Source organism: Patella vulgata, chromosome 1, assembly GCF_932274485.2.
Source record: "Patella vulgata chromosome 1, xgPatVulg1.2, whole genome shotgun sequence".
NCBI classification, from domain to species: Eukaryota; Metazoa; Mollusca; class Gastropoda; family Patellidae; genus Patella; species Patella vulgata.
In genome coordinates this window covers 79,381,194-79,406,668 of record NC_065879.2, presented here as the reverse complement: position 1 = coordinate 79,406,668, position 25,475 = coordinate 79,381,194, and the positions used below count along the sequence as shown (strand labels likewise).

Sequence of the window (25,475 nt, the reverse complement as noted above, 5' to 3'; positions counted from 1 at the left end):
AAAGTTCCTTACTTCTGCAATATCGCCCTGGGTTGTAGGCTAGTCAGTTTAGCCCCGCAAACGAACACATTAACGATTAGGCGGTATGACGACAATGTGGGCGACACAAGGAGAAATTGCAAATTTATCATATTTCATTAAACAGAAACAAGTTTCTACTTTTCCTAGCACATGTCTATGATATCATAACTGCTGAAGCAGTGTTATACCACAAAGAAATTAGGGCTGACTTCTCTTTAAAAAATATAAGAAGTTTTAAAATAAAGATTTTATAATTTTATTCGATCTAGATACATGTTGGTGAACTAAAATAGGTTGAAAATTAAAAGACACAATAACATTCATATCACAGCATCATATAAACACATATCTTACAATAATAAACATTTACACAATCATATACATGTATATTGCACTTCTAGTTTTAATGGGGAAGCAACTCTGGCTGACTAACCAGTGGATCGATCCCGGTGTTGGCCCAGAAAGTTGCTGTAGTTTTTCCATTGGTTTGCAGCCTGGCAAGAACAACGTATAGTCGTAAGGGTGCGAAGTAACACGAGCTCCCGTGTACTCGTTCGTTTGCACGTAAAAGAACTCTTAACACGTTCCATAAATACTCACATCCTTTAATATATCGACTAAATACTATGTTCCATAAAACTCGCATAGAAATGCACCTGGGTCTGCTTAAAGTAAAGCTGATTAAATTTAGCCAAAAGATGGTTTAGCAAAAACTATTAAACAATATAAAATAAGTTTCTAATGTAAATTAAATACACGGATAGCTGAATTATTTGGGCGTAAATATAATCACATAATATAATCAATATTCCATTACTGTACTTCATTTTATAATTTTCACAAAATAAGATAGACGTGCATATAAAGGTCATCAAGTATAAAAAGTCTTCTAAATAAAACGGGGAGTCCCAATAAAAGCTTGAGGTTCCGTGTTCGATTCTGGTTTGGGTCGAGAAATTTCATCCGTTTTTTTTCAGCGCGGTTCCCTCTTGTCGTTCGAATTGGACGAAAAGCCGAGATCATGTGTACACATTGGCTTTCACGTACAAGAACAAGTATAAACAGTCCCAACAAAAGCTGGAGGGCCCCTGTTCGATTCTGGTTTGGGCCGAGATATTTCATCCGGTCTTTTCGGCGGCTTCCCTCTTGTCGTTCGAATGGCACGAAAAGCCGAGATCATGTGTACACATTGACAGTTTGAATGCCCGGACACAATTTCCCTCCTAGCACACTGCATGTCGTCTGACCGTCTTCATTATAGCTCAGTCGGTCCAGAAAAGTAGGACGTTTAACCCCCATTTCATTTCATTCCTCGATTGTTGAATATATACGAAGAGAGAAATGGAGTTTAACGTCCACTCAACACAAACTAGGCCATTTCGGGACTAACATATGATGCATCCACGATGTTGGCCAGGCGACCCTACCACGCCACTTGACTCAATGACCGACCTTATGATCCAACGTGCACGCGTTAAACCATTGGGCCACCCATCCCCCAACTGTTGAATAAGCTGAAGCATATGATGGCAGTCTCGCAGTAACACTTAATAGATTTATGTTTAATAAATAGATAAATAAATAAATATATAAATAAATAAATACTTGTAATTGGGTATAGTATTATTAGTCGTACTAGTATTATTATCACTGTTTTCACTAACCTAAATAAATAACAAGCACTTATATTTTTTTAAAAAAACGAATAACTTACCAAGGCACCATAAAAAGTGTTAGCTACCATCTCAACTTCTCAAAGAAATCGATAAAGTGGTATAACATGTTCCAGAAGGTGCAGATTGTTGTAAATCAAAGTATAAAATTCCCAAGTAGGAACAGTCAAAATAGTGATGGTGTCTTCTCTTTGGACTCGCATACTTTGGTGAGCATTTCTTACAAAAAAAATTAATACTTCCCAACTCTAATAAACTAATAAATTTGAGTTCATTCATTCGGAACACAACGAAATAGGATAACTAAATACAATCTATTGGTCAACATAACACAAATGTAAAACATATCGAAATATGAATAACAAAATAATATGATTAGTAAAACGAAGTATCTTATAAGAAACATAAAACACACTGAATCAGGGATGACAAAATATACAATTGATTTGTAAACATTAGACCCATTGGAACTAGAATAACAAAAGCCACTGACAATGCTAAAACTAGAATAACAAAACACGGCGGTAAACTGCTAAAATATACTGGAAGATGACTAAATACATACTACTAAAACATATTAGTGGCTTGGTAAAATATACAAATAACAAAATACATATCGCAACCATAAACTGACTGTCATTATATAAAATGAATTAAGAAGTAAATAATATGTATATATCATTGCACGCCATATCACTCACAACATTCAGACAAATAAATAACACAACTAAAGGTAGTATTCTGTTATGAAAGCTGTGCTCTCCTTATTTCATATTTGCTTGGGAAACGATTGGATGTGACGGCATTTACGGTAATTGCGTATTATGTAATTACATATTCGTTAATTGCAAAAGACAATTGTCAAAATATCTATTGAGTAAAATTAACAATTTTAAAATGTGTCAACAACTCATATTTACCGTAAGTACCATATGTTAAGGGTGATTACCGTAAATACAGGTATTATTTTCCAATTTAAGCTAGCAATAACGGTAAAAACGACATATTTACGGTAATTCCATGTAACGAGTATTATTTTCAAATTTAAACTAGTATTAACCGCACATACAAGATACGTGTAATTTTCTCAGTTTTCAATTCGAAAAGTCGTAATTACGGTAAATGCCATTTGACTAGAGTAATATTTTCAAGCTGAAAACTCGTAATTACCGTAAATATGACAATTTACAGGTCATTACCGTAAATTTTATGTCAATTTACGGGTAATTACCGTAAACATGACATGTACTAATCTATGAGAGGCATTTAGGATTTTAACTCGTAACTACCGTATATACGACATGATTCAAATACATGCCAATTTACGGGTCATTATCGTAAATACGACATGTACTCGTAACTACCGTATATACGAATACAGCAAACGATTAAACCCATAGCAGATGGGGTCGTAACTATTAACAAACATCTACTATAAATAAATATAATACATCTGGGTGATCTGTAAGATAAATATATCACATCATTCCTACAAATTTTAACACCTCAAGCTTTACATTATGTACACTGATTATGTAAATATATAACTATTGTAATGGGCAGGAGAGAGAATATTATACCGGAAACACTTCAAAATTATAATGAATAGAACGTATCATACCAAAATACTTCAAAATTATAATCAATAGAAAGTATCATACCCAAATTTCTTCAACATTATAATAAATAGAAAGTATCATACCTAAATACTTCAAAATTATAATAAATAGAAACTATCATACCGAAATACTTCAAAATTATAATGAATAGATAGCATCATACCGAAATACTTCAAAATTATAATAAATAGAATCTATTATACCGAAATACTTCAAAATTATAATAAATAGAAATTATTATACCGATATTACTTCCAAATTATAATGAATAGAACGCATCATACCGATATTACTTCAAAATTATAATGAATAGAACGCATCATACCGAAATACTTCCAAATTATCATGAATAGAAAGTATCATACTTAAATACTTCAAAATTATAATGAATAGAAAGTATCATACTGATGTTACTTCAAAATTATAATGAATAGAACGCATCATACCGAAAAAATTCAAAATTATAATAAATAGAAAGTATCATACCGATTTTACTTCAAAATTATAATAAATAGCGCGCATCATACCGAAATTACTTCAAAACTAATATTGATATAAGTATACAATAAAATATCTTTCAATAATAAAACAAGTAAAACACAAGACTAGGTTCAGAACAACCCCGTGGTTTCCAGGAGAAACGTCAAATTACAGTCCTGAACGGTTCATTCCGGTCATGAACGGTTGATTACGGTTAAAAACGTAATGTCTGCAAGGACAGAAGAAGACGAAGAGAAAAAGACGGCGATTATACTCCGAATGTTGCTAACAGACATGGAATATGGGTTTCTCTCTCTATTCCTGTCAAAGTCTTTGCCATAAATGCTCCTGTGTGCATGGTTGTAGAGCAACGAGACGAAGACGGAGACTCGAGCGAAAGGTAGATAACCCTTGACAAAAGACCTCAACCCAGCCCCCTATCTCCAAGTAAGAAAGGATATAGCGAAATAGTTATATTGCCGAATATAACATCCGCGGTATGAAATCATTATATTCAAATAAATCTGACAATTCTGACATTAAATATTGTAATGCAAACAAAATGTTCTATTCACGCCTCCATACACACATACTAGTATATGAATATACATATATATACACTAACTACTTATCACACTTCAATAAATACACATGTACATATCTACATAAATACTTAACACGATATTTCACGACTGGGGAAAACAGTTTTTACTCAACTTTAGACTTACTCAAACTTTTAACTCACTTATAACTTAACGTCGCTGACCGGCATTTGAAATTTTCGGAAAATATCAAATTTTTCACTGTTTATTCCATCCTAAATGTACTCTGTTGTATTATTTACCATTTAATTTAGAAGGCAAAATCAAACGATCGAAGGTAGATAATATTTGTGTCATAATGAATTAACACGATTTTGAATTCCATATTTCACAAGCAACAGTAACCGTCGTTTTGGATGTGTGTAAAGTTGAGTAAACAAACTGTTCATGGCCCTGGGCCCCGTCTTTAATCTCACACTCGATCCCAGCCAGAACTCAAAATATTACTGACGAGTACTTCAAACTGGGCCACACTACTGATTCAAAGGGCGGATGCTACTGGGGAATGCAACCTCTTCCAGGGGAAATGCATACAGACCTTAGTTTACACAGGATTAAAGTGACAGGAAAGATATACACAACCTAGTAAATGGACGGAATCGCGTAGTCCCCCGGCAATACGCTTCTATTTAAAACTTAAATTAACATCATTGAAGTTCAATGGTCCTGTTATTTATAGAATCAAGGGAGGTAAACAATTCGGCTTAAACCAGTCATTGGGTTTCGAGTCCTGGCTTGATGGATATTGAAAGATTTATACAGCCGTTTCACTGAACTGCCACACTTGCATGGGGGTGATGACGTCAGAGTGAACCATGATAGGTTTGGCTACACGCTGAGGTCTTTCAGCGGACTTCGACCTCCACCGTTTAGCATCTACACCAGGAGGCGCTGCAGACCGCGAATCACGTTCAGCCTGAAAGAAAGTATAATATTGGTAAGAGATGTAAAATAAACTGTAACCCAATGATCTCCGTCTATAGCTGGGAGCAAATAACAGCGGTGATGAATTTGTGACCTTAAATTACGTTCTGTTTTGATAATGAGAGAGAGAGAGAGAGCGAGAGAGAGAGAGAGAGAGAGAGAGAGAGAGAGAGAGAGACTAAAAGTCCACTCGCCACAAACTAGGTCAATTTAGGAATAACATTAAAGGTTCAATTTTATTTTGATAATTCTTTAGCAGCGGGAGGAAACTAGGCAATTTAACTTACGGCTGACGCTCTTTCGTCGTCTGTGGTGTTTTTGGAAGCTGTCTGTGGTGTGGTTGGTGTGGAAGGGGGACGGGGCGAAGACTCTTTCTGGAATGCTGTGGGTGGTTTATCTATATCACCAGTTGACTCGCTGCGACTTATAGATGCATCTAATAGGCCAGGATCGGTTGTCTTCAAAGATTCTTTGGATTTCTTGCCTTTTAATTTTCCCTTTATTGTAGAGAATATGTCTATGGGCGCGAAGCCTGTTGGTGCTGCAGGTGGAATCACTTGCATCCCAATCTTTAGTATAGACGAGCCAACAGTTGAATCCAAACTACTAGATTTCTTAAAGAATTTCCTCTTTTCTTTTGCTGTTTTGGGTCCTGGTGAAGTACCTCGTTCACGTTCATCGGGAAGAGTCTTTGGTTTTAGCAATGATTCCTCGCTGGGTATATTCATTTGATAATGCATCTTCTCGTCCATAGATGCCGATGTTCTCATGGCTGGTGCAGAAAAAGTTGTTGGTTGTGCGATTTCAGACATTTGACGCTGTGTTACTGGAAGACTTGATTGGTGCTGATGATGGGCAGTTTTTCTATCCGGCCAAGACAGGTATCCAAACCCTGGCGAAGCAGGTGACTGTTGCTCAAAGAATTTCTTACGTGCTGACCGAGGAGTGAGTCTGTTAAAGTTTGATGGAGCAGGTGCTAATATGGTGTCATCACTTTTGGATCGGTCGTTGTAGCCAGACGTAAAAGATTCGGATGTCGGAAAGGTTGGCGTGGTCGTAACAGAGACGGATTTGTTACTGGGAACTGTTCCGGGCATTGCACTACTGGATGGAGTATCCATAGACACACTTTTTATAAGGGTCTTAGGACGACTATTGTTTCTACTGGATGCATCATCTATAATATCTGTAGACCTGGACAGTCTGGTAGATGGAATGGTTAAACTGGACGGCTGTTGGAAGGGCGATGACTGGAGATGGGAAAACGAACCCCGGTCAAGAGAATCTGGGGTTACAGCTCGAGAAGATTGGGCACTACGAGATCCAGAAGAATAGCTTGGAGGTCTATCTGAGAGCCGTGGTGAAGGAGGAGGTGGTAGGATGGTGGCGGATGTTAATGGCACTGAACTATCGTACGTGATACTCCTTTGAATACTCCTTTGAACAGCCAATGCATTCGGATTGCTGGATGATTCGCTCTTCTCAGCCGAAAGCTGCTCCTTCAGAAGGCTCAATTCAGTACTAGACAAACTCCTGAAATAGCAATGAAATAAAATGAAGTTTAACTTCTTGTGAACAAATTTCAGCCATGTTGAGCTAACACATTGTTATTTATATTACATGTAATGTGGAAACCTGTTCAGCCATCGTGGAAGTCCGGAAAATGCAACTTGAAATGTCTGGATCCCTTAGATTTGGGTAAACGTTCGATTTAATAAAGTTTGATCTTTTGAATTGTAACCAAATTTGACATTTAACTTTCAGTGCCGGGGTCTTATTCACGAAAAAATATAAACTGAAACATTTAAATGGGCGGGGGGGAGGGGCTAAGAGCTAATATTTTATCTAAATAAGCCAATGGAAAGCTTCGTATTAGTCAGTACATACAATGTACCAATCGATGGTAAGTTGCCAAAAAATCAGCCGAGTGGTTTTAAAAAATCACTTTTAGATTAATAGTCTCCAATCCAAAGGATTAACTCGGCGAGTTTCCTGTTCTACGGTTTTAAATAATCAATGAATTGTTGATGAATTGTCCAAGCTTAAAATGTGCCCAAACCGCTTAGAAATATACATCCGGGCACTACATAAACTAAAACACAAGTTTAATATACGGTTATATTTTAACTGGAGGATCAACTACACCCACCCACTTTGTATCTGTTTTATTCAACCATTTATTGTATGTGATATATTATCACTTGAGCCCCCCGTCAGACCAAAGCTCGACGTGTTTGAAATCTAAAATATTTGGCGATCCAAGGAGACTCATAATTTCTAGTAGGTCGTGTTAGGGGGCTTTAGTGAACTACTTAAATGTTGAGATGCACTTAGACTGTAAATGTAGAAACTCAGATATATACAAAGCAGTGAATATTTACCTTCGAAATTTATTTTTATCTTCACCAGTTGAACTGGTTTCATTAGCCAACTGATCAGCAGCGAAAGTTATCTCAGCTACAGACTAAAAAAGCAAATCCATTCATATGCGTAATAAACGACAAATCATACCAGTAGTTAATTGGGGTATAAAACAACAACGACGATGCATAAAATAAAACGCAAAAATATTGTCTTGCATTACAGAAACAAATCGTCCTTTAATTCGTCGACTACGCATGACAAACCTGAAGTTGTATGGGCGGTGTTAGAGGTAGGGTTTTCGTCTTTGAAGTTTGGTGCCTTTTATCATTCTAGTAGTTAATATGCAAAGAAAATTAAATGAAATGAAATGGGGTTTAACGTCCTACTTTTCTGCTCCTAAAGTGGGCTAATGAAGACGGGCATACGCCATACAGTGTGCTATGAGGGAAATTTTGCCCGGGCAGCGGCGCTACGGTCTACTCTTATATCGAATTCCAACGCCAATATGTACACGGGTCCTCGGGTTTTCGTCCCATCTAACTAGACAGCTGTCCTTGTCAGGCCCTCCGTCCTGCATCACTGACAAGGGCAAACCACGCCGAAAATTCTCAATGGTCTTACTCACTGAGCCATCGGACCCCACCTCCCCCACGGTGAAATGAAATGGGATTTAACGTGTTACTGTTCTCTCCGGTTAGTAATTCAACGTTTTACTGGACCAGTGCTACGTAAAGTAACCATCAAAATGTAAACTGTTTCAATGGCATTTAGTAATTGAACTAGAGTATACAGGTCACAATTCTATGGAATACAATTTTTTAGGTTAATTGGTATTATTACTTATTAGCGTACAATTAAATCAGATTACCATTAGGTACACGTAATTAAGTTACATCCCTGGTTTGTCAGCATTAACTTAGCATTGTTGTGTACATGTATATATTGTCCTGTCATATTTTCATTTTTTATCATAGCTTGATAATGACTAGAGAAGCCTAGTCGAAACGTCGCTCAGTAAAAAGCAGTAATTGTATTCCATAGAATTGTGACCTGCATCAAAATGTAGACACTGGCGGTCAATTAATACAGTTCGTTTTTATAACAAAATGTTATTCAAAATCTTTAAACGGGATTGGGGGGGGGGGTGTTAGTCTAATAAAACCCTTTTCCTAAAATGGTACAGATAATAACCAACAAGTCTATAAGTGTCGCTCAGAAGAATCGTAATGTCGATATTCTTATTGAGGGGGTGGGGCGGGGTGTCAGTGAGGTAATGTTTGCAAAACCTAATATCTTTAGGTAAAAAATAAACTATGCCAAGTATCCATATCCATATATATATATATTATGCCAAGCATCCGCGTAACCGTCAGAGGAATAACTCTTTAAATAATATTTTTTTACATATAAAATTAAAAATAAATATTATGTTTTACATATAAAATTAAAAATAAATTACCTCTTTAATGTACTTCAGTATATTCTGCAAAAAAAGAAAATAAGGCACTTGATCTATTTATTCCACACAATGATAATAAATGACGTTAGCAGTATTAAAAGCGATTTATAACCACCATTGTGCGACCATTTATGTTTTGCAATATTAAATTCTTACCTGATGAAGATCACGTGATTGGTTGCCTTTGGATGACGACGTTTCCTGTTCATCTGCCGCAATTAGGGCGCCAATTTCTCTAAGTTTGATCAACTAAAATGCATAATAAAGTAAATATTTATTTGAGAAAATATTGAAGAGTTTAAATATTTGTATACATAACAAAATACCCAAACAAAGGACAAAAGGGTTTTGTGGCTGTTCTTAAAGACAGCAAAAATCTTAAATACAGTGTGCTGTTATGGAAATTTCGCCCGAACAGGGGCGCTACGGGCTACTCTATATCAAATTCCAGCTTCCACGGGATTATTTTGCGTGCACACTTATGTGTACACGGGATCTTTTGCGTGCACACCTATGTGTACACGGGACCTCGGTTTTTCGTCCCATCCGAACGACTAGACAGCTGTCGTTGTCAGGCCCTCCGACCTGCACCACTGACAAGCGCACACCACGCAGAAAATTCTCAATTGTCGTTCTCGGCGAACACCGGGATCGAACCCGCGACCTCCAGGCTAGCGAGCCAACGTCTTACTCACTGAGCCATCGGACCCCCCCACCCCCCGCCCCCACGGTCCCGCACAGAGTCAATATGGGGTTCAGAAGAGGACACAGGGCATAATTCCATGGAATATAACTTGAGAATCCTAATCAAAACGTTCTGTACGTTACTCAGTAACAAACAGTAAACATCAAACAGTAAACATATATGTAAGGACAACAATTATATGGAACATAATTACCGTTTGCTAATGAACAACATTTCGACTATAATATATAATTTTGTAATCTGTAGAGATGTCTGGTCACAATACACCTAAGTAATAAACGGTAATTACATTCCATAGTATTGTGTCCTAGTATTTCGACTTAAATTATTAAATGCCATACAGACAATATTTATCGTATTCCGAATTTTCGAATATGAGCTAATTTGGTCTGCATAGGTATAGAATGTCAATTTTCCCTGATAATTCAAGCAGGAATGTGATTATGGGTCGAATAAAGTATACAAACTTACGCTACTAAGTATATCATCGATGCGTTTGGTGTCGCGAGTATGGGCCAGTTTGGTTTCCATAATTCTTTTTCTCAGATCGTTCTTCTCCCTCAGCCAGATCTCCTGGTCTCGTTCTGATCTCTCCTGTAATTCTTTAAATCTCTGTTGCAAAGCTACAAACTTCTTTCCTAGAACCTCCAACTACAAATCAAACTTTAAAGTTACAATTTCATATTTTTGAATTATATTTTTAAAATGTATTAAAATAAAGCCCTAAAACAGATGGTATCTATAAACAGTCCTACCCTGTTAAAGAATAATCCTATTAATCCTATAATTCACTATTGCCAGTTGAGAAATTGGCAAAAATATCATTTTTAACTTCAAATCCAAACGTTTGAAGATATCTATTCCATGGTGGGGAATAGGAAAACAAGGGAGGTAATTGAGTTATTATTTACGGCGTGAAGATTTTTAAGTGTGAGAAAGATAACCTATGATCGTATAATAGTGAGTTGACTATGGTGGCCCATGGTCGCAATAGCGTTTTTGGGGTTATTTTTTGTATTTCATTTAAAATCATAAAAAATAAAAGTAAAAAAAAAGAAACATTTTTTTTTTATTTTGTAAAACAAAAGAAAAAAAAAATCTTTTTAAAATTTAAGAAAAAAAAATTCTTTTTAAATTAAAAAGAAAAAAAAATATTTTTAAATTAAAAAGAAAAAAAAAATCTTTTTAAAATTTAAGAAAAAAAAAAATATTTTTAAAATAAAAAATCTATATAAAAAAAATTAATAAAATATTTAAGATTAAAAAAATCTATAAAAAAAAATAACATTTTAATTAAAAAAAAATAAATAAGTGAAATAGAAAAAATCAAAAAAAGAATTCTGCACGTGGCCCATCGTCGTAATAGTGTCTTGATTATCCAGACTCAGTATAAAATCAGCCTACGACAGCTATCATTCGACTCGAGTGACCAGAAATACCTCGTGGCCCATTGTTGCTATAGTGTCTCGATTATCCTATGTGGCATAGCTCGAGCGACAAGAAACGAGTTTGTAGTTATCTCCCCTTCCGAAAGGAAAAAGGTAAACAGACATCAACACGTAAAACACAATTTTTCCACCCATGACGTCTATGGACTTGGATATATATGTATTTATACATATGCAAGTCAATAGAAATGTATAATTAATAGACTATAGAAGCCTAGCGTCATTTAGACTAGTTTATCCAGTCTAACTAGAACTAGGCCTACATACATAATGACGTTTGAAGTCATTGACTTTAATGACACCATTCGGCCTACTAGTGCGCAAGGCTTATGTAATGTTTTTAAAACACTTGGTCTCCCTGAGGTCGAATTTCAAAAGTAGTTAACAACTTTGAAACTAATCCTCGAAGTATAGGCCTACTACTACTAAGTAGCCGGGGGGGGGGGGCGAATGGTTAGCACGTGCGCGCTGTATCATAAAGCCTGTCATATCATAAAGCCCGTCATTGAGTCAACTGGCGTAATTTCGAATCCCCGGTTGTACGTGACAAGGAGTAGGGTGACCTGTCAAACATCGTGGGTCTGTCGTTCAGATTATCCTGTACGTGGGATCTATGAAGAACGTATGGTATAGACTCGAGCGACAAGAAACCAGTCTATAGTTACCTCACATCAAGCCACAAGTAATTTTAACTAAAATCTATTAAAATTAAATTTTAAGTTACAATCGATCTTCGTGAAACGCATAAATTTAAAATTTCACTTTGATTTTAAAATCTATGTTAGTGATTTTAGCTTCAGTTTTTGTGAAACCCCTGCTCTCCCTGAGGTCATCGCTAGTCCCCCGCTACGACCACAGGAACGGGTAAGAGGTGCGAAAGTGCAATGGCGGACAACATCAATTTCAAAGACAAAATTTAAATAGAGCATGATAGCCTACGTGGACTTCGTCTGGGGCCTGTTTTACTAAGATAAAATTCAAATTTTAGTATTTGATTGGATAATAGATAATATTAGATTTATTTTAGTGCTTAGCTAATCAAAATTGAAGTATCTACAATTATGTTGACGTGAGATAACTACAGACTCGTTTCTTGTCGTTCGAGTTTATACGTTCTTCATAGATCCCACACATAATAATCGAGATACTACTGCAACAATGGGCCACAAAATGTTTCTGGTCGCTCTAGTCTAATGATAGCTGTATACTGGGTCTGGATACACAAGACACTATTGCGACGATGGGCCACGTCGGGAATTATTTTTTATCTTTTCTTTTTCAATTTTTTTTTTTTCATTTAATTTTTTTTTTAATATTATTTCTTTTATATTTTCTAAAAATATATTTTATTTTTTTTATATATATATATATAGATTTTTTTTTTTCATTTTAAAAAGATTTTTTTTTTTTAATTTTAAAAAGATTTTTTTTTTTTAAATTTAAAAATTTTTTTTTTTTTTTTTAATTTTTTAAAAAGATTTTTTTTTTTTTAAATTTTTTAAAAAGATTTTTTTTTTTTAAATTTTAAAAGATTACTTTTTTTTATTTTGTAAAACAAAACAAAAAAAATGTTTCTTTTTTTTTTTACTAATATTTTTATTATTTTAAATGAAATACAAAAAAAAAAACGCTATTGCGACCATGGGCCACCATAGTTGACAACCTTTTGAGCAAAAGACATAAAAATAATTATGTTTTGACTTTCTTAGAAAATATGAAATTGTAACTTTACTGGTTGAGTATTTTAAAACCCATCAGAGTGTTACAATATCGATTGGCATGTGAAGATGCACTTTTCTCTGAAGTGCTTACATCAGGGTTGAGTTAAAACCCATCTTCACGTGCCAAGATGTCACGACATCACGCCTGGTATACCATGGCATCTGAAGATATAAAACCGTCCGCGAATTATTTATTACATTAAAACCCACTGTACGATATTCCTAGCGTATCTTAAAATCAGTCTTCACGTACCAACATATATCAAAAATGAAATGAAATGAAATGGGGTTTAACGTCCTACTGTTTTGCTACTATACTGGGCTAATGAAGACGGGCATACGCCCTACAGTGTGCTATGAGGGAAATTTTGCCCGGGCAGCGGCACTATCGCCTACTCTTATATCGAATTCCATCTGCCAAGGGATCTTTTACGTGCATTCCAATGTATACAAGGGACCTCGGTTTTTCGTCTCATCCGAAGGACTAGACAGCTGTCCTTGTCAGGCCCTCCGTTCTACACCACTGACAAGGGAATACCACGTCGGAAAAATATCACGATATCACGTCTGGTATACGTTAGCAAGTGTTTAGATAATGGTGGGTTGGAGTATATTAAAACCAATGTTACGATATTTTTAGACATGTCAAGATGCATCCGTCCGAGAATTGTTTAAATCAGAGTTGAGTTAGCGTATCAGAAAAAAAAACCATCTTCACATGTCAGTACGTTACGGTATTACATCTGATATAACTTGGCATATGAAGATGCATGGAAATGGTTATATATTAACAAAGTGTGGGTCAGTCACAACTAAAACGATAGGACGCCAGGTAATTTATTACACGCAATCGTCTCGAAAAACGACATGTATAAATTTTGAAAAGGATCAGATGATAAATAGTCCTTTGATTGTTCACAAGAAATTGTTAAAGGTGGACGGACGGACGGACCTACAGAAGAGTGTGCCAATTCAGAAGTACGAGCGCACACTATGAACCAAGAACTGAACAACCTGCCGCCATTTTGGAATCCATGCGCTATGGTCCAAACAAGGAACAAGCATGTTAATGTATTTTGTCGAATTTGCAGAGTCGTAGCTCCTTTTATCTCAGAGTAACGAGGGTGGCGGGAAGTGTTCTCAGGTGACGGACAATGTATATTTTTTTATGGTCGACAATTTTTTCACCGGGGGGGGGGGGGGCGAAATTTTTGCAAGGGGGGGGGGGCGACCCCCCTAGTTAAGGGCCTGGGGTCGCCTCAAGAAGAACCAAGATTACAAGGTGCTTCGAACCAATTCCTGATTAGAAAATAAAACCCTATAAACATAGTAATATTATAACTTCTTACATCAGCAAGGGCCTTTTCCTTTACTTTTCTTTCACGTTCATAATTTTGTCTTTCCAGGTCTGCTTGTTTCATTAAATCTCGTCTATTAGTTGAGAATTCCGCATCACGTGCTTTAATCTGCTGTTGTAGATCGAGAGCGAGGCTGTGAGCTTCTGATAGCAATCGTTTCTGTTCAGACCTTTCTTTCTCCCAAGTTGTTTCCATCGAGCTCTGTTTATCTCGAACTTTACTTTGGACTTGTGTTGTCAAAGTTAACTGTTCCTGCAACTACAAATCAAAGTAATTTTCACATAAAAATTCAAGAAATACAACCATGGAGATGTTTTTGAATTTCGCAGTTATTTGAAACAAATCAAAGCCAAAATCAAATATTCATATGATCTTTGATTATGGACATAAGATATTACTTTGAAACAATATTTACCAATCTGTATTAAATACAGATGTGTCGACACTCGACAATTGTTTTAGATTGGCGTACCATTATTTCAAATAATCGTACGGGCAATGTGCCAAGCGTACAATATTCATACTAGTTGAAATTTCGGACCCGCGTGACGCATTTCATTGCAAAGCACGTGCGAGTGTCTGTATTTTCAGTTGTTTAATGGTCTCGAACTCAATACATTGCGTAATATATTGAAACAACACTTGGAACTAACGTCCCTCGTGTTGCTTCAATATATTACCTTATGTCTCGCTCTCGACCATTAAACCACACATATTAGTCATTGGGTATTTGTTATGGCATTATTAATTGAAAACACTACAATATTACACATTCTAATTTGTGTATTTGTTATTTGTGTATTATACTGCTTGCATTTTAGAAACGGCCACCAAACTGTTAGCCTGATTATGGACTTCCCCTATGCAGTCTACTATTAACGGAACCGTTTGTTTATATAATAAAACAAGTGATTGTTCTGTTCATGTGTTTCTCAATCGCTAAATGCCACTAAAGATTACTGTTGACTGATCGTAGTTGTTGCGCGCGAGGCAGGGAATGTTAACCCAAGATACCCATTACCCAACATATTATTACAGGGTCTTTTCACTTGATGTTAGACCTACTTTAACTATTTGGCCCGTTTCCGTGTACTCGCTTTCCCGTGCGTTTCGCCAGTTACATGGAAACAGTCCTATTATATTTGCATTAGACCGATTTTTATCGCCTGTGAAAACCCGTGCGGAAACACCACGAAAGCGCGTATATGGAAAACGGGCCTGAATTAGTGACAGACCGGGAGGTCTCCTGACCGATTGTTAATCCCTTGCAAAGTACAATATACTATTGTGAAAGTTGAATCTCTAGAAGGTGGTTAAATTCCGTTCAAAATTTACAAAGATTTGGTGAATAGTAAATTTGTCGACGCACTGCAGACCATATATAGGATATGGTCAAGACAAGTCACTCCTGTCTGATGGATCCGTTATCTACCGTTCAAATTTTAATTTAGTTTTCTTAATTAAACGTTAAACAATTAATCTAGGTACACCAAACCATGAATAATTAGAAATATCCCCAAAAATGAAAATCACTCCACCATGATCTGGAAGCCTGGAATGGGTAAACTTTTTTGTAATATTTCTCGCAAATATGAGTTACTCGGGTAGGTCTTTTGTGAATTACTCAGTATGTACCTGGTTTATTTTACTCTGTAAGTTAGCTCGCTCTATTTCACCACTAGCTCTTTCCGTAGCACATCTGTTGATTAACTCGGATCTTAAATTATCCTGTTCCATCACCTTCTCTTTGAATTCCTGGATCTTTCTCTTCATTTCACGAGCTAATTCACGGGAATCTTCGATCTGTAGGAAAACACATAATTAAATAAATAGTCCCAGACATAACACGTGTAATTCATATTTATTTGACAGACTAGAATTTGACAAAAGCTTGGTTATTTGTAGGACTGTGAATTAACAATTGATAAAAAAAAATTGAAAAAGCGACCAACAACGCAATTTCTGAAATAGGTTTATAAAACACCCGTTCCCAGCGAGCTGATATCGCCAACAAACTACACCTGTTCTATTATTATTTTATAGGTTGACCGACTAAAGCACAACAGACCACACTATATCATGTGCCTATTTTGAATAAGCTATTTTTTTTAATGTACTTAAACATACATTATGCAAGAGCTAAATCTGCCTATTGCAGTTCTTTCTTTAGGTCTGAAATGTTATCTAAATTATTAATTAGACATTAATTAACTTATCGAGACCATAATCAACTCTCGGTGTCATCGCTAGCTTGTGATATTTACTGGATTAGGATCCGATTTGCTGCTCAACTTTCATTCATGATATGATTAAATCATGAACTGGATAGTTGAGACTATGTTTTTTTATCGTACAGACTTTAGTAATGATGATCGAGGCTAGGGCCAAAATTCAATCGCTAAATTCTCGACTCAGACTGAGTCAATTTGACTGAAAATTTCAGCAAGTTCCCTGTATATTATCCAATTTTAACTATGATATTGAGAACAGCTAGCTCTTTATCTAATCTCCCATAATGTATATTTAAGTTATTATTTTGAATGTACTTAAGTTATTATTTCGAATGTACTTAAGTTATTATTTTGGAGTTTACTTTACTTTGGAGCTCTATCACCATTTTACCCGTTGGTTGTGTTTATAGATGGACAGGAAACAGACCATTATATCTGATACTTACACACGTCATTGATTATTCACCCTGTTACCTCTTTGCTGTGTTTTATAGGGACAACGAATAGCATTTTCTGTACAATTGAAACTGTACAATATATAACTTACATAACTTAATATTTGGCAGTATCAGTATCACTCGCCCATTTTACCGAGGTGTCGTGTTTCATGGGGGTGGGGTGGTTGTGTACATTAAGACCATGTTATTTTGGGTATTATTCAACATCTTACCTCTTTTCCATGTTTTTCCAATCTCTGCTTTTCGTCTTCCCACTTGATCAGGTCCTGTGTGTAGGAATCTTTCAACTGCAACATTCCTTTCTGGGCAGCCTTGATTATCTCTTTATCTAATTCCCTCTCTTTCTCCAGATTTTCAACTGTAACTAGAGCCCGACTGTAATCTCTAGACATCTTGTCTATTCTGGTCTCATACCGAACCTTCATGGCTAGATATTCAGCTCTCAGTATCTTCTCCTCCTGCTGTAACCTATAAGCCATCTCAGCCTGCAAATAAAAATGCAACGGACTGGAGTTTAAAATCTTACATTTCTACACCAAGCGGGGAATCGAGTCTACGCAACTTGACTTAATGACAGATCCTATCCACCATTTTATCAGCAAACAACATATAAATGAAATAAAATAGGGTTTAACGTCCTACTGCGCTGCTCCTACTGGACTAATGAAGACGAGAATACGTCATGCAGTCTGCTATGATTAACCTTTTCACCGTCATATCGGTCTTTCGTCAAATCTAATAGACTAGATGATGTTCCTTGCCAGACCCTTCCTTCTGTAAAGCAGGAAAGGGGAAATAATGGACAATTCCACCAGTAAAGTTGACTGGCTATTGCTAGAATATATAGCACTGCGATAAACCTTAGTGAAAAAGTTTACAAATTTATATACATGTACATTTAACAAAAAATGTCACGGACAGTGCAGAGCAATCATATGTCTTTTTATAAATATCAAAAGTTTATGAATCAGTACATTCAGTGTGGTGACCAAATGATACGCTTTTATTGAGGATGTATATGTTCAGATTGAAATTGGGCATGGAATGGAAATTTGGGACTAACAGATAGTAATTGCATACCTGTGCAGTGAGTCGGTCGACCTCTTGTTGTAGCCTGGTACCAATCTCCACTTCCTCTTTAAGCTGCTGGCATTTCTCTGTTAGCTCCATCTGAAGGCCCACCACCTGTTCCTTCAGACCACGGGTATCAACATCATGTTCTGTACGTATATTATGTACCTCACAGGCCAGCTTCTCCTTCTCTTTGTAATATCTCTCTGTATCAGCTTTTAGGTTTAATATGATATCATTCCTGTCCATCGTCGTGTTGATCTCATAAAGACGCAGCTTCTCCATCAGGATATTCAGATCGGTTTGCAGCCCTGAACGATTCTTTTCCCACAGCAGCATTGCTTCATTCAAAGCCTTTCTGGATTTCTCCAGTTCGCCCTGAAGCCGGTCTTTTTCATCCCTGGCTTTTTGAAGCTCACCCTGCGAAGACCGAAGCGTCTGCTTTAGTCTTGCGTTCTCCTTTTCGATATCCGTCTCCGATCCAGTATCTCGGACACAAGATTCGGAGATCTGCTGTTGCAGAATAGCTATGATTACTTCTTTTTCCTTCACACTCGCCATTGTATCTTTGATTTCGTCCTGGAGAATGACCGTTTCTTTTTGCCTTTCCTCCAGATTTTTGTTAAGCTTTTCGATGTATCCATCTTTCTCCTTGAGCCTTTCGTCACGAGTTCGGACGTTCTCCCTCAAATTTCTAATGGTCTCTTCACGTTGCGACACCTGGTTCAGCAGAGTCTGGAAATCGGTATCTCTCTGTCGTATGACGTCATCCTATAAATAATCAGCACAATAAATAGAATTTTATTACAATTTCGCTTAGTTGGTATAGTTCCTTGTTTGTTAATCTAACTTTATGGACAACAAGGGAGTGGGGATACTATGTATATCACAACTACAATAAAAGATTACACCGAGTATGTAAAACTTAGTTTCGTTTATTGAGATGTTGTTCCTTTTTATACTACATTATAATCTACTTCTCTGTCGCCATCAACACGCATCAACACACCGTTCAAGTTCAATAAACTACCCGAGTTAAAGGATTATGATCCCTAAACTCACCAGAAACACTTTTGCATTCACTTCATTCCATTTCGTTATCTTTTATATATTTCAATAATTTTCCACCAAAACTCGGATATTGCTTTATTTTGGGTTGAATAAACCCTTAATGTCCAATCAATACACAGCCCCGTATATGCATACAGATTTGGTTAAACAGATTGCATGCCCTAGACTTACACTAGGGAGAAAATATCTCAACTGTCGATCAGTAGGGTACAGCATTACAAAATTTTTAATGATAAAGGTTGCTTGACAACGAAATTTGCGCCCACATAAAGAATGTAACATGGATAACTTTTTATTATATTGTATATAATCTTTTCTAAAATATGCATATTAATTTAAAATTATATGGTAACTTTTTATTCACAGGCCGTTTCCAAGAATCTAAAAAGCAAGCAAGGGCAATAACTACTATGTACATATAAAAACGACTGGGTGATAAACGAGTGTGTTGAGCGCTCACATGAAATTGTGGCCGACGTGCACTGACGGGCGGACTGGCTGACCGATGGACTGACGAACAAGGGGACTGCAATCTAAGACCTAAAAGGTAAATAATCTGTAAGATCTAAAGGTAAATAATATCATATTACCTGTTCGTGTAAGAAATCTTCACGTCTGTTTAAAGCCGAATTCTTCTCTGAAATCTCTGCCTCTTGTTCCGTTATTTTCTTCTCTTTGTCACATAAATCTTTCTTCAACGTTTCAAGGGTCTGTTTCACCACCGCCATCTCTGTTCCCTGGGATGTAATCTCATTCTCTAGGTCTTTTTTACTCTGTTCCAGAACAGCACTCTTTGATCTCCATATCTCGTTCAGCTGTAAATGAAATCAAATGGGGGCTTAAGGTCCTATCTTTCTGCATCAGCAGGTCCAATAAAGACGGGAGAACGCCATTCAGTGTCTTTGATTTCAGGATGTCTGATTCACTCATTTACACCGAGTAGTGCAGTTGGTTTCGAGGAAGGCAATGGTGCTGATTATGTTGGCAATATTGTTATATTACGTTAAGCACTCGCCATTATTATATGCTGACGAAGATGTTGACAATGACGGTTGACGACCATGATGATGATGATGATACATTAAAGATACCTTACCTCTTCGACTTTGTATTCCAACTCCTCGGCTTTCAGTTTGAATTTAGCACACTGTTCCTTTAATCTACCAATATCAGCTGTGTCAGCAATTGGAGACTGGAAAATTGAAATTATATATACTATTAAAAAACGGCATAAAATAATGTTGTATCATTGATGCCAGCTCCGTACGTCTAGCACTGGCTCAGTAGAAATGTCGGCGAAAAAGTACCACGCGATTTTCCTCTTCCGTGTCTCAATCTTTTCTGTGGTATAAGAACGGGTGACTGGCAAGGCAAAGCGTCTGGACATTCGGGTGGAACGACAAACCAAGATTCCCGTGTATACTATTACCAGAACGATAAAGATCCGCTCAAGGTGCAAGAGCAAAATGTTCCTAATAGCACAATGTATATGGAATATGCCCATCTCTGTTAGCATAGTTTGGGCACAAACGCCAAACACCATTCCATTTCATTTTCTGTCTTTGCAATGTATATTAAATATAAATATATGATTAATAATTACCCGTGGTCTGGGTCCTGGTGAAGCAGAGAGTGACTTAGCTGAAGAGACTTCCAGTTCGTTTTCCGGTGTTTTTTCATGTTCGGACATTTTCTGTTCCAACTTTAAAAAGAAAGATGAGTTTGAGAAACAAACTAATATACACAAACATGGTATTCGCAAGGAGCATATATATATTTGACCATTTGTTGATCGTAAACAGTTCATTCAATAGACTTTCCACTGGAACGTTTCCTGTAATGATAGCATTTACTAAATAACTGTAGATTTACCTCGTCACAGAGTTTCCCATAGTCCATTCTTAGTCTCAGATTTTCTTCTTCCATTATATTTAACCTCTCCTTGAATCCTTTTATCTGATCTGTAGCTATGCGCATGTTTTTCTGATGGTCTAATAACTGTAAAAGACAGGGACATATATAACACTTTGTGAAGTTAAGAAAGTTCATTTGTATCGGTGGTTAGACTATAGGGTGCTCGATTGTCAATCCGGAACGTTCAGAATTGCAATGGGGTGTCACGGAACTGAGCTACGTCACAGTTTTACCAGGCCCCAATACAACTTTAATATGAGCAGAATTGGTTTAGCTGTGGTGATTGTTCGGCATAGCATAATATTCAGTTCGCGCATGCCTTATTACCCGATATTCAAGTATTTACTCGATTGCCCCCCCCCCCCTCCAATCTGATCTGCACCACAGATAAGTGAACTTTCTAGGCCAACACCGTCATCTAACCAGAGTCCACTGAGCCAGTGCCGTACTCACCGTGACTCTAAGATTAAAACAAGGGGTAAAGGTCAGTAATACCTCATCCTGTAATAATTCCTTTTCACGTAGATGTAGTTTGACGTCATCGGACATACCAGACGTATGCGTGTCGGGATCAGCCAGACGCAATTTCTTCTCCACTGTATGAACTTTCTGACGCTCTTCAGCTAAAAGGCGCTCTAGTGACGAGATCCTCTTCTTAAACTGGCCCTAAACAGAAATACAATCAATCACGGTTTTAAAATCAAATACGAATTTAGGCCGCCGTAATTCAGAGCTGACAACTGCTAAATAAAACCTCGTGGCTCGTATAATTCCCTCTGGGCCTTCACATAACACCATTTCACTATTAACTGCTTTATATAAGGTCATGATCACAGATGTGTTTTCCAGCTTTTTCAGACCGGATTGTTCCACTGCTTCTTCTTATCTCGGGTCGTTTCATTTCAATCTGGGCAAGTCAACGGGATATTTTAACATATAATTAGTTAACGAATATTTCATAGCACATGGATTTATTAAAATCAAATACAATTCGTAGACTCTTATTTTTGACGTTTTTGTTCGGAATAAAACAACAAATTATCTTATACACAAGAGATATGGAAATAAGACCACCATGTCAACATTAATTGAAATCGAATGAAAAGTGTAGAATATACCGCGTTCGCAGTCTATGTTTGACGCGTGTCAATAAATCTGACATTGACAGATATAAGGCAACATGCCCATTTGCATTAAAACCCGATTATAAATGTTGACTCCATCGCGATCAAAAACTATTTTTAGGGTATTCTGCAATGTCAAAGTCAACAAGTTTTTATACAGTTGACGAATCACGTTCCAATTCATCCGCGATATCATAGATATGGCAACCAAGCGCCATTAAAATCCAATGAAAAATCTATCGCGTGCATAAGGAAGTGTGTACGTATGGAGGACGGGCAAACGGTCGGGCGGATATGGGTGACAAGAATAAATAACACCACAACGTTTAATGTCGATGTATAAAAACACCACACAATCGATTCTTACCTCCCAGTCCCTGTTGACAACCATAGATTTATCTCCCCCTAGTGATGGTAACGAAGGTGGTACGAGGAAGACGTCATCACTGCCGACACTGGCACCACTTAAAGCACTAACGGCACTAGCACTTCGTTCTGAAGGTGATGAATGATGTTGATATTGTTGTTCTAGTTCTTTCTCGGCTGTTTCAGCTCGTTCATTAACAATATCCAATAAATTAGTTAATACAGAATTTTTATCATGTATCATCTCCAGTTCCTGAAATTAAACCAAATTAAATGGGGTTTAACATTCTACTGTTCTGTAACAACCGAGATAATGAAGACGGGCATGGAGCATGTATTCCAGACAGCGGTGTTTCCGTCTACTATTCGAGCGAGAGACAGAGAGAAATGGGGTTTTTAACGTCCACTCGACACAAATTGGGCCATTTCGGGACTAACATATGGTCTTTAGCAGTGGGAGGAAGCCGGAGGACCCAGAGGAAACCCACGAGGTTGGACAGGCGACCCTACTCCTTGTCACGTACAACCGGGGAATCGGAACCACGCCAGTTGACTCAATGAAAGACCTTATGATACGACGCGCACGTACTAACCATTCGGCCATCGAAGTCCAACTCCCATCCGAACGAATAGACGCTGCTCGAATGATAACTCTAGCCGCTAGAACGCCCAAAAGAACTTTCAATGTTGTAAAAACAATAATTTTTGAAAGTAATTATCGGAAATCAGTGAAAGTTTTTTCTCTCGTGAACATGAACACTGCTTAAAATTCATGATTACAAGAAAATTTATGGACAATATCACTGCCAGCTATAATAAGAATTCGTTAAGAATTATAGTCCTTTTCGTCTAATGAAAATAAACATTGTTTATAAATTTCAGCTTCCATAATGGACGGCCTGATTAGCGAGCCAGCGCTTTATTAACTAAGCCACATAAAAATAAAATGGTGTTTAGCTTTCTCCACCGACTTGGCTAATGAAGATGGGCATATGCCATACCGTGTGCTTTGAGGGAACTTTTGCCCCGGATCGCGGCTCTACCGCTTACACTTATGCCGAATTCCAACTGCCAAGTGTACCTTTATGTAACTCCAGTGAGCACACGGGACCTTGGTGTTCGGTCCCATCCGTCATGCACCACTGACGGAGGAGCCATGATGGAAAATCCCTTGAACTTTCTAGACCAACGCCAAGATCGAAGACAAGACCGCCAGGTTGGCAAGCCAACGCGGCTTCCACTAAGTGACAGTGTCTCCGTATGACAATATAAGAGGATGGCATATTACCCGCATGAGTTCTAGTTCTGTATTCTGACTCTCGTCTTTTAGTTCTTCAATCTCCTCCTGCAATGACGTCACTTGGACCTCTAGACGTATGTTCTCACTTTCTTTGTCACGTAGCTTGCTCTTGATGCTATCTGAAAAATAAATAAATAAACGATGCTTTCAGAAAAATAAATAAATAAATAAATACATGACCCCGAGAATGTTTTAGACCATGCTATATGAAGGTCAAGATCATTTATTAGTTTTACATTCTCAAAAATCAATCTTGGGCTGTTTACTGCAATTAACGGTTAATTGGGGGATGAGGGGGGGGGGGTAACCGTGTTTATTATGTTAATTAAGTTTAATACGAGGAACTAATGATGTAAGCTGCAGTGGGAAAGCGTGCAGGGCTAGTAGGCAAATCTTGGGCTCCGGGGTAAGCCCATACTACTCGCCGTGTTTAGTTTGATTAGACCTAATCCCACTCAACACTGCTGTAACGAAAGCAAATTTCTGTTCCAAATTATGACTGGTCAATAGTCGGATTAACAACCGATCCCTAACTGCGTGACAGTATCATTTTGGGTTTAAAACAGAGTTCCAGATATGTTTACAAAACGTTACGCCCAATTTCGCCGTTTTTAATACCTTAAATTACTGTCCAAAGTTTTAGGGAAGACCTCAAATTAAACGAATGGCTGTCATGTTGCTGTACGGAAAGAATGGACGCTCTCCCTCAAAAGCTCAAGTATCAGAAGTCAATCCAGCAATGGGCAGAGGGGGATTTCTCGGGCCATTGGTTCAGGAATATTGGCGAAGCCGGGTATCAAAAGACTCGATAATAAACAAAACATCAATATAATATGATAAAATATCAGTAAATCAATGAATTATCACTAAGGACCATCTTTTCCGACAATCGCCATAACCAATATGCACAATGAATTAAATATCGATTTTATACAAAAATAATAATCTTAAGGTGTAATTAAACATACATTATACAACAGCTAAATCTGCCTATTGTAGGTCTTTCTTTAGGTCTGAAATGTTATATAAACTGTTAAACATGCATTATACAAGAGCTAAATCTGCCTATTACAGATCTTTCTTTAGGCCTTAAATGTTATCTAAATTATTAATTAAACATTTATTAACATGAACAGACATTAATCAACTCTCCATGGCATCTTATGTGTCGGATTTTCATTGGATTTGAATCCGTTCTGCTGGTCAGCGCTCATTCACGATTAAATCCAAAAATGGATACCGACTTTAGTAATGTTGATCGAATCTAGGCCTAAATTTCAATCGCTTGTAATTCGGTTCAGAGTGGAGCAATTTGACTGAGATTTTCAGCGTATCCCCTTTATATTATCTAGTTTTAACTATTTTAGTTAGAACTGGCAGCTTTTAATCTCATCTTCCATAATGTATCTTTAATTAGACATTTATTAACATGACAAGACCGTAATCAACTCTCGATGGCATCACTAGCGTGCGATATTTATTGGATTAGGTTCCGATCTGCTGTTTGACTTCCATTCATGATTAAATCATGAAATGGATAATCGAGACTATGTTTTTTTTATCGT

The 25,475-nt window shown here is 37.0% G+C and overlaps 1 protein-coding gene across 1 annotated transcript in view; it reads right to left on the bottom strand.

Moving 5' to 3' along the window:
* Positions 1-261: 261 nt before the first annotated feature.
* The window catches only part of LOC126814131 (centromere-associated protein E), a 49,117-nt gene continuing 23,903 nt past the window's right edge, over positions 262-25,475 (bottom strand). Inside the window, exons 3-19 of the mRNA XM_050539193.2 lie at positions 23,899-24,029; positions 22,612-22,863; positions 21,616-21,786; positions 21,079-21,204; positions 20,810-20,908; positions 20,303-20,398; positions 19,797-20,021; positions 18,145-18,906; positions 17,277-17,549; positions 16,011-16,178; positions 14,367-14,633; positions 10,320-10,499; positions 9,299-9,391; positions 9,143-9,166; positions 7,701-7,783; positions 5,607-6,852; positions 262-5,311 (exon numbers count right to left, since the gene is read on the bottom strand). Of these exons, the coding sequence (XP_050395150.1) occupies positions 5,150-5,311; positions 5,607-6,852; positions 7,701-7,783; positions 9,143-9,166; positions 9,299-9,391; positions 10,320-10,499; positions 14,367-14,633; positions 16,011-16,178; positions 17,277-17,549; positions 18,145-18,906; positions 19,797-20,021; positions 20,303-20,398; positions 20,810-20,908; positions 21,079-21,204; positions 21,616-21,786; positions 22,612-22,863; positions 23,899-24,029 (4,358 nt within the window). The 3' untranslated portion in view covers positions 262-5,149. The remainder of the gene's footprint in view (positions 5,312-5,606; positions 6,853-7,700; positions 7,784-9,142; positions 9,167-9,298; positions 9,392-10,319; positions 10,500-14,366; positions 14,634-16,010; positions 16,179-17,276; positions 17,550-18,144; positions 18,907-19,796; positions 20,022-20,302; positions 20,399-20,809; positions 20,909-21,078; positions 21,205-21,615; positions 21,787-22,611; positions 22,864-23,898; positions 24,030-25,475) is intronic.